The sequence below is a fragment of the Teleopsis dalmanni genome, unplaced genomic scaffold (genome assembly GCF_002237135.1).
Source record: "Teleopsis dalmanni isolate 2A unplaced genomic scaffold, ASM223713v2 unscaffolded_contig_0886, whole genome shotgun sequence".
NCBI lineage: Eukaryota > Metazoa > Arthropoda > Insecta > Diptera > Diopsidae > Teleopsis > Teleopsis dalmanni.
Window position 1 is genome coordinate 1 of NW_024032268.1, and position 11057 is coordinate 11057.

At 34.5% G+C, this 11057-nt stretch overlaps 1 protein-coding gene across 1 annotated transcript; it reads left to right on the top strand.

The window, feature by feature from the left end:
• Positions 1-7469: 7469 nt before the first annotated feature.
• On the top strand, positions 7470-11020 carry LOC119663785 (uncharacterized protein K02A2.6-like; the record flags this gene model as incomplete). Its single annotated transcript, XM_038073387.1, has 4 exons — positions 7470-8468; positions 8553-9042; positions 9121-9869; positions 9968-11020. Coding segments are annotated over exons 1-4 (3291 nt in total), but the record flags the coding sequence as incomplete, so codon positions are not given.
• Between the last annotated feature and the right edge of the window lie 37 nt (positions 11021-11057).

Below are 11057 nucleotides of genomic sequence, written 5' to 3' on the forward strand. Positions count from 1 at the left end.
GGTTCCCAGACCTATTTGAACTGTTTTTGCCTAAATAGTTCAGTAAAATTATTATATTACACTTCAACGTCAATTATGAAGGTAGTGCCAATTTTTACTTAACAGAATTTAGTGTATTTTTAATGAACAGATTTCGAACAGTAGTAAACTACAACAACAAAATTTGTTTCATATTTCATTGAATTAAATTTTTCGCTGATCATACATCTGTTTCCAGTACTATCCATCTTCAGTGGTCTTGAAATTTTTTCTTATATTTTATTACTCGTGAATAATTCTTTTTATTTTTTTGAGACTGCAAGTACCTGGGATTGAACTCATTCCCTGTCAAATTTGATGCTCAAAGTCAGCGTTCATTAGCCAAAGCTGTTCTGACCCAAAGCTGTTCTTGACTTGTATGTTCGAGATTGAAGTTTTGTTAATTTGTTGTGAAAGTTCATTAAGAAATTCACTTACTGTGTTATATTAGAACACGATCACAATCAAGCTGTAGAATGCTTAAATAAATTAATTATAGTTATTTTTTTTATTATTAAAATTTAATACTGAGAATACTCGAAACAGTCAAAAATTCAACTAATTGAATTATTAACAATTTTTTGTTGTTGTAATTTACTACTATTCGAAACTTTCCTATAAAATTATTATACATTATAATGAATATGTATTAATTTTTATGAGTTATAAAAATTACATAAAAATATCTTAAAGCAATAGTTTCGTTATACTTACAGTTTTAAATTTCATAGCACTACTAAATTTTTCCGGTAACTTACACTTTTGACATGAATGGCCAAATCTGTAGCAATTGCTCTCGTAGATTTTGATGACACATTTAATAATGTCAGACCCACATTTTCACTAAACTTTTACAGCAACTGTCACACAGCAGTTGGAGTAAATACTGCAACTAATTTAAAACACTTGCGAAAATTCCTTCAACTTGCAACGGTGTGAATGCACTTATGTGACGACGCTTGAAGGAGACTCTGCAGCTTTTGTGAAATACGGAAAATGTTTTCCACTTTATGCCAAGCAAAGACTCTTTTCTACATTTTATGTACAAATATCAGTGCAATCTTTCTGCACTTGTAGTTAAAAAGACAAAATGGAGTGCTGATGAGAAATAAAATCGAATAAAAATAATAAAATAAAACGCATACAATTTTAATAGCACTCCAAACAAAGCAAAAGCGCCAAACATAGTTGTGCCGTCTCTACATAACCAACAAAACTTTATTCTTAACTAATATTTTGACAAAAAATTCTACGAAAGTATTTCGCAAAAATGCACTTCAAGGCAAAGACTAAGTGGCAGTGGAGAAGAGTGTATAAAACTGACAACATCAGATACGCAACCAAGCAGCGGAAACGAAAGTATTGCAAAGATATGCTTTGAACTTTGGCAGATACTTAACATTTTTCAATGTATTCCAAACTTTTAAAAGGAACTTGAAAATATTTCAGCAAATCTAACTTTGACGTGAGACGCAGAAAAAAGGATTACTAGATTGATGAATGCTGGTATATACAAATACTGAGATGAAACCCAACTAACCGAAATCGAAATTGAAAATGAAAATGACAACTTATGTATATCAAACTTGTATTTGCGGAAACCAAACAAAATGTCTTCAACTTGTGGCGGATATAATAACTATTCAAATATCTCCCTAGCAAGCTGCCACAAGCTGCAAATTTCAGCCACTTTGGCAAGAGTACAGTACATGTTACATGGAAGCAGTAATCCACTTACAGGCTATGAAAACAGTTGCAGCTGAGAATGACATTGCTGATATCAGGAATTTTGATTGAATTCATTTCTGTATGCTACCACACATCCCATGCATCCCATACATCCCATGCATCGGCACAAACGTTGCAGTGTCATCAGAAAGTGCAAATTCTGCTGTTTGCACATTGGAACACGTTCCTGCAAATATGCACAAAATATATGTGCCTACATGGCAGGAATATATTTGCCACAATATATTCCTCACAAACCCAAACTTTGGCTTATACTCGTCGTGTGTACTTCCTACTGCGGATGCATGCTGTAATTTGATATAAATTATGGTGAACAGAGATAAACAAATTTGGGGCTTTTGATGCGGGCAAATATGTGAAAGTGGTAATATTAAACCAATGATAGGCATTAAATGGAAATGTTGATATATAATTATTTTGGGGTATCGTTTGATTGACATAAATTAAACTCAAATTATGCTTATATTGGTTAAATGACGAAATTATGAGAGGCATATTTGTGGCAGACAAAAACTGCATGAGATTATAAAATTCAATTTAAATACTTGGTTTATCACAAAAATAATTATTTAACTATTAGGTGATATAAAAAGTATTTGGCATTTTAATTAAACAAAATTACGATAAAATTTTGTAACTGAAGGAACAAGAGCGATACGAAGGCTGTGATAGGCACTAATGGTTCCAAGAACGGCCGGATCGTCGTTGCGATACCACACATTGAATTCGGCTACTAAGTACCATTCGCCACACACAAATAGGAACAAGAACGACAAAAGAGAAGAGATCGGTATCGTATCATTATTATTATTGTGAAAAAAGTATAGTGCACTGGGACCTAAAATATCTATTGTGCGACTTAGTCAAAATAAAGTGCTTCCCCAAATCCGATTTCTTTAATGAAACATCTTTCCTAGTCTTGAATACGTATGATTCACCTCCTAGGTGGATCTTCTGCTTCTGCTTGTGCATCAGTGCCAGGCACTCCCTAATCATATTAGAGTGTTTCTCCAAGTCCGATTTCTTTAATGACATAAAATATAGATACCATATTTCCTACTCTGTAATCTTTATGATCCATGAAATACCCTCCTAGGTGTTTCTTTCGCTTGTGTATCAGTACCGGACACTACCCAACCACGTAGTATGCAGTTTGTCTCTTCCCTCTACAGTATCAGCAGTCTGAGTTGGATTGAATTATTAACTTCGTTAGGTGATTATTGAATCCACAGTGATCGGTTAATAATCCCGTAATAGTTCTTAGGTTATTTTTTGATTTTTCTATACAATCTTTGCAGCGTTTTAAGTTGTAAGTCCATAAAAGCATTTTAGATGCTTTTAGATGATAGTCCTGGTAACTTTGCTTAATAGAGTTCTCATTTTTTTTCCTCTGCGCCGTTCATAAGAATGGACAGAATTCCTTTGCCTAGACCACAGAAAGGTTCTGGGCGTATTATTATTAAAGCCGTGCCTCTTCTTGCAAGTTTGTCTGCCATTTCATTGCCTTAGATACCAGTATGCCCCGGAATCAGTATTTAGTGCACCTAATTTTTTCAGCCAAGTATATTCAGCTTGTTAATGTACTCCAATACCAGTTCGGATGTTACCTGGTAGGATATGAGTGGTAGGAAAGCTGCCTATTACTTACAAAAATAGTTTAATATACATCCTTAATTTTTTTTTTACTCCTTATTTCACAAAAAGAAATTTTGTGAAAAAGTCTTTTCGCTCTTCAACATATTTTTACACCCAGTCTAAACTCCTTCAGTTTCTCCCGTCTCTGACAGCTAAATTGGACATCATCAAATCTGCGTCATAATTATGTAAGCATATAATTATGATAAATGATGTATGTATGATATAAATATAATAAATTACTATAGTATACAAAAATTTCAATGCATCCATAAATTTCCGCCATCTGTTTAGTTAGACCACCACACGTTTATAGTTCCAACATGTTTTCAGCACATTATTTCTCAGTAGATATCTTGAAAAAGTCGTGGCTATAAAAAATATATTAGCGTTTATCAATCAGCGAGCAAAATTATTATTTTAAATAATGTCAATTTTGGATATATTTTTCATTTTATTTTTCATATAAGGATCTCAGTTCTTTTAATTCAATTACAATTTCTAAGTTCTATTTTAAGTAAATTCTAGAAAAATGTTTAGTAAGAATGTATTTTTATCATATCAATCGTGAGCCCTAAACAAAATTGTAAGTCTATACTTTCAATATTTTTTGAGATATATGGGGGCAATGGTCAGTTCTAAAAAAGTCTTAAGCAAAAGAAAATAGTGACAATATGTTATCCCTCTAAATGCAATTGCTGAGCTTCTACAGTCAGAAAAATATGGTTCAACCAATCACTAGCTGACCTGATAATTTTGTTGAAAAAATTGTAGCTCATGTAGTAAAGAAGATATGAACATTAACATATGGTATGGTTGAGCCAACAGGATGCGTCGAGTAAGAATATTTTAACCTGATATTTAGATAAAATCTAGTTAAATCAACCAAATTATGTAAGGTGCTTTTCATCATTTTATCCAAACACATTTTTCTTTCTGGCTTTCCTTATCTTTAAAATGTTATCATATTAGTCATGTATCACATTACAAGTGTCTTTAAAAAAAATTAAATAATATTCGAGAGAGTATTGATTGGACTTCAAATTTTCAGAATATAAGAACAAGTCTATTGTACTGTGTAAAGATGTTTATTATTTAGCACTTCAGATATTGAAGATAGTGAATAACATAACCAACTTTGTGGAATTATTATTATGTTAAAATTTTTTAATTAATATGTACAATATATGTAGGAAAATTGAAACTAACGAATAGTATTAGCCATACATCTTAAGATTAATAGAGTTACGCAAAACTCATCATGTCATTTGTAAAATATGTTGTAAATTGTTATACCTCTGAAAGTCTAAGAAACCCAATAAATATTTATTTCCTTGTAGTAAAGTACTCAAATAGAGTATAAATGATAAATCGTATTTGGGAATAGTAAAAAACCAATTTATAAAGTGATAAACGACAATAATGCTATCGCATAGCACTTTTTGTACGAAGATTAACTTACAAGTATATATTGAATGTGGTTTGTGTTGTGTCATTGAAAGACTTTAATATAAATACTTACTGATTACTTACATTTCCAGTCACAATAATTCCTATACCACGGTTAATACAATATGGGTATATTAAATAAATAATTTATTTTATATAATGCGCTTTAACTCAACTATCACAAATATATGGTGTTAAAAATAGATAAAGTCTATATGAACAAAAAGGTTTTGTTTTGTAAGTTACTCAATCAGCTCTATTGTTACCACGCAGTTATTATTAACTGAAGTCAATATTATAATAAAATAATAGTAATAGTAAAAAATAACAAAACAACTACCGTTTGTATAATATAATGTACAGTGTTGTAATTACGAACGTCTAAGGAAACTTAATATATCTCTATTCCCTTGTAATAAAGTACATAAATAGAGTATGAAATAATAAGTCGATGTTAAGAATAAAAAAACCAATCACGAAGCAATAAAAGTCAATAGTGCTATCTTACAGCACTTTTTTATACGAAGATTGAGTTACAAGTATAAATAGAATGTTGTTTATATTGTTTAAGTGAAAGATTTTAATATGAATACTTACTAATTACTTACAGTTCCAGTCACAATAATTCCCATACCACAGTTAATATAATATCGGTATATTAAATAAATAATTTATTTTAAATAATGTGCTTGAACTCAACTATCACCTATATTTGGTGCTAAAGATAGATAAGAGCAATTAGACACTATAAATTTTGAATAAAAAAGTTTTGTTTTGGAACGTGATGGTATAACTACAAAAAAGGGAAGTGGTAATCGTTGTCGTGGATGTCGAAAACTGTAACAATTTATTCGGTTTCGATTTATTTAAAGAATTCGGGTTTGAGATTCAACAAATTTGTAACTGTGAATCAGTTAGTGAATCACACAGAATTAGCGAGCTGTGTAAGAAATATGGTGATATTTTTGAACCAGCTCTTGGCACAATAAAAAACTTTAAGGTCAGTATTTTTTTAAAGCCAAATGCACATCCGAAATTTTACAAAAGCCGACAAATTCCATTTTCGCAAATGTCACTTTTCAAGAAAGAAGTCGATCGATTGACAAATGCGGGTATTTGGAAACCTGTGAAGTTTTCCCAATGGGCTTCGCCTATTGTACTAGCGCCAAAAGCTGATGGTTCCATAAGAATTTGTGGAGATTTTAAACAAGCAGTCAATGCGCAAATTGACATTGAACAATATCCTTTGCCCATACGCGAAAGTCTTTTCCATAAATTAATTGCGGTCAACATTTTACAAAAATCGACCTTAAGGATGCGTATTTACAAATGGAACTCGACGATGAAGCAAAAACAATAATGGTTGTCAACACTCCACTTGGGTTATTCCAATACCAACGTTTACCGTTTGGAATTGCAAGCGCTCCAGCTATATTCCAAAGATATCTTGAGCAGTTACTTCAAGGCGTAGAAGGTTGCGGAAATTATCTCGATGACATCATCATCTCCGCACCTACATTTCAACAACACATCAGCCGCCTAGAACAAGTACTTCGTATTTTGCAACAAAATGGTATTAGGTGCAAGCAAGAAAAATGTTTCTTTCTGCGAGATAAAATCGAATATCTCGGGCGTCAAATTAGTGCAAAAGGTATATTGCCAGATGAGTCAGGACTAAAAGCAGTAAAAAACCTGCAGTCGCCTAAAGATCTAAAGCAAGCAGAAGCATTCATGGGTAAGGTAAACTACTACCATAATTTTATACCTAATTTTTCGCAATTATCCGCGCCAATCAACATGCTGCGCCGAAAAAATGTAAAATTCAAATGGGGTACAGCACAACAACAAGCATTTATAGCTCTTAAAACGCATATTCTCAATGCAGCGCAATTAGCACATTATCAGGAACACTTACCGTTGATTCTAGCTACAGATGTCTGCTCCTATGGCATAGGGGTCGTGCTCTCGCATAGGTACGTTGACGGTACAGAAAGGCCTAATGCTTTTGCATCTAAAACTCTCGACATTCATCAGATATAGATATAGTCAAATAGCGAAGTCATTAGCTGTCTGTTGTGATTGCAACTTTATATACTTGCTTTTGTATTTACTTCAGTTGGCGACGAGGATAAAAATTTGCAATTATTCAATCGCTTTCGCTTTCGTACCGTTCAATTTTAAATACAATCATGCCGGGCGAAAGTGAAATTTATAAGCAATTGCTTAAAGAACAACAAGAGTTCTTAAAAAATTTACTGAAACAACAACTTGAGTGGATGGACTCAATGTTCCAAAAACAAGGTACTGCCGGTGTATCTGAAAGAAATCACAACATTGTTCCAGTATTTCACAAATTTTCGAAAGAACAGCAAACCTGGGAATCGTACTTAGAACAACTTAACCAACATTTTTTAGCATATTCAGTTCAGTGCAGTGAAAAACAAAAATCATTTTTCTTGTCTTGGATTGGCACAGAAAATTTTGAGCTGCTAAAAAATCTTTTCGGTAACACGAAAGTACAAGAACAATCTTTCGAAAATTTAACGGAAAAACGAACGGATCATTTCTAGTCGAAACGACATGTGGTCGCTGCACGTTACGATTTTTTCAAAAGGGAAATGAAGCCACATCAATCATACAGAGAGTGGGTAGCAGATCTCCGCGGATTGGCAAGAGAGTGTAACTTTTCGTGCTCAGCCCAGAATTGTTTGCACAATTTCGTGGATGATATGATTCGTGACCAAATTATTATACGTACACCGCACGATGCAGTGCGCACGGCTGCGTTCCAAAAGCCCCAGCCGACACTTGCTGATGTTTTGCAGATTGCAGAATTGTACGAAACAACCACTAAAACGGTGGCAACAATTAAAGAACAAACGATCGAAAACTCAATGCCTGTTAATTCAGTTGGTACAATTATAAGAAAACCGGGTGTTTTCAACAATAACAATAATAAAGTAAAATTCAAATCATGTTCTGGCTGTGGAAACTCTCATGCAAGAGAAAACTGTAAATTTAGAAATGCTGTATGCAATAGATGTAGCAAAATTGGACATATTGCGCCAGTGTGCATGTCAAAACAAAACAAGAACAACAAACGTAATTTAGGTGATGAAAACAAGAAGAAAGATTACCGTCGTAAAAGTCACAACATTGGTACTGTTGAAACAATTAACAGTTTAACAGGTATTGTAAAAACTGAAAGCAATAAGAATTACATTGACTTGGAAATTTGTAATAAAATTGTGTCTTTCCAAATGGATTCTGGTGCAACAGTTTCTCTAATAAATAAGCGAACATTCAAAATTCTAAATTGCCCAAAGTTGCGAAATTGTACAAAAACCTTATTTGGTTTTGGCAAAAATGAAATTCCAGTGCTTGGTGAACTTTGCGTAGATATCAAATGTGGCGGAAAAGAAAGGGAAGTGGTAATCGTTGTCGTGGATGTCGAAAACTGTAACAATTTATTCGGTTTCGATTTATTTAAAGAATTCGGGTTTGAGATTCAGCAAATTTGTAACATTACTGAAAGTGAATCACACAGAATTAGCGAGCTGTGTAAGAAATATGGTGATATTTTTGAACCAGCTCTTGGCACAATAAAAAACTTTAAGGTCAGTATTTTTTTAAAGCCAAATGCACATCCGAAATTTTACAAAAGCCGACAAATTCCATTTTCGCAAATGTCACTTTTCAAGAAAGAAGTCGATCGATTGACAAATGCGGGTATTTGGAAACCTGTGAAGTTTTCCCAATGGGCTTCGCCTATTGTACTAGCGCCAAAAGCTGATGGTTCCATAAGAATTTGTGGGGATTTTAAACAAGCAGTCAATGCGCAAATTGACATTGAACAATATCCTTTGCCCATACGCGAAAGTCTTTTCCATAAAATTCATTGCGGTCAACATTTTACAAAAATCGACCTTAAGGATGCGTATTTACAAATGGAACTCGACGATGAAGCAAAAACAATAATGGTTGTCAACACTCCACTTGGGTTATTCCAATACCAACGTTTACCGTTTGGAATTGCAAGCACTCCAGCTATATTCCAAAGATATCTTGAGCAGTTACTTCAAGGCGTAGAAGGTTGCGGAAATTATCTCGATGACATTATCATCTCCGCACCTACATTTCAACAACACATCAGCCGCCTAGAACAAGTACTTCGTATTTTGCAACAAAATGGTATCAGGTGCAAGCAAGAAAAATGTTTCTTTCTGCGAGATAAAATCGAATATCTCGGGCGTCAAATTAGTGCAAAAGGTATATTGCCAGATGAGTCAGGACTAAAAGCAGTCAAAAACCTGCAGCCGCCTAAAGATCTAAAGCAAGCAGAAGCATTCATGGGTAAGGTAAACTACTACCATAATTTTATACCTAATTTTTCGCAATTATCCGCGCCAATCAACATGCTGCGCCGAAAAAATATAAAATTCAAATGGGGTACAGCACAACAACAAGCATTTATAGCTCTTAAAACGCATATTCTCAATGCAGCGCAATTAGCACATTATCAGGAACACTTACCGTTGATTCTAGCTACAGATGTCTGCTCCTATGGCATAGGGGTCGTGCTCTCGCATAGGTACGTTGACGGTACAGAAAGGCCTAATGCTTTTGCATCTAAAACTCTCGACATTCATCAGCGACGATATAGTCAGAAAGAGAAGGAAGGGCTAGCTATGGTTTTTGGAGTCAAGCGTTTCCATCAATATTTATACGGAAGAAAATTCACCTTGGTTACTGACCACAAACCTCTTGTTAGCATTTTTAATCCAACTTATCAGTTGCCGTCGATGACGTCACATCGTTTACAGCGATGGACTATTATACTAATGGCTTATCAGTATGATGTTCGTTATCGTAAAACTACTGAGCATGGAAATTCCAATGCTTTATCTCGTTTACCTGTTGGTGAAGATAAAACTTTTGATCATGAAGAATCCTGTTTCAACATCAACATGCCAAAAATGACCCAATTCTTCGCCGAGTTTATTTTCTCGTTACAAACGGTTGGCCTGAAAAGCTAATGCCTCAAGATGCTGATCTTCAATCATTTTTCAATCATCGCTTTGCTTTAATACTAAACAACAATTTGCTTTGCTTCCAGACGGAGTACAACCGGGTTGTCATTCCAGCCTCCCTTAAGCAGAAAGTTCTTAAACTTCTTCATGATGGACATTGGGGAGTATCGAGAATGAAACAGCTAGCTGGACAACATGTCTGGTGGATTAATATTGACAAAGACATCGCACAATTAACTGAAAATTGTGATATGTGCAAAATTGCAAATCCTGTTTACGCACGTGAATACGTAAGCTGGCCTGAAGCTGATCGACCTTGGGAGAGAGTACATATCGACTTTGGTGGTCCATTCTGTAATTCAATGTGGCTAATTTGTGTCGACGCTTTCTCGCAATTTCCGTTCGTCGTACAACTATCTACAACAACAACGGTTGACACCATATCAAAATTGTCTTCTATATTTTCTCTGGAAGGTATACCAGAAACCATCGTTAGTAACAATGGTCCGCAATTTACAGCTGAAGCATTCAAACATTTTTGCTCAAAATTTGGCATCAAAGATATAACAACAGCGCCGTTTCATCCAGCCTCAAACGGGTTAGCCGAACGATTCGTCAGATCTTTTAAAACTGCTGTTAAGAAAAACATTGACGATGGATTGTCTCTCAAATTCGCTGTATCAAAATACCTTGCAACCTATCGTGCAATGCCGAATTCTGAGGGCAAATCACCTGCAGAACTTTTACATGGAAGGCCTGTTCGTACCCTGTTGAGTCAACTGTTTGAATCGCCTAGGAAGCACCTTGAAGCTTCGAAACGGAAAATGAAATTCAGTCTAAAGCAACCCGTCTTCGCTCGAAACTACGCAAAAGGGGAAAAATGGATAAAAGTAGTTATTGTGAAACAACTTGGTAAAATGGTTTACCGAGTAAACACATCTTTTGGTTACATCAAACGTCACGTTAATCAGCTTAATACTAGAAGTAGCTCTGACCTCTCTTCTCAACCAATTTTTGAATTCGCTCCAAATTTCAGCAATGCCACACCGCCTTCATCTAGCCAATCAACATTAATGCCTAGTGAAGAACGTTCTACCGAAGTAGTTCAACTTCGAAAAAGTGGTCGTATTCGGAAGGATGTAAATCGGTTTGAATCCGACGATTTCAGGAAAGCTT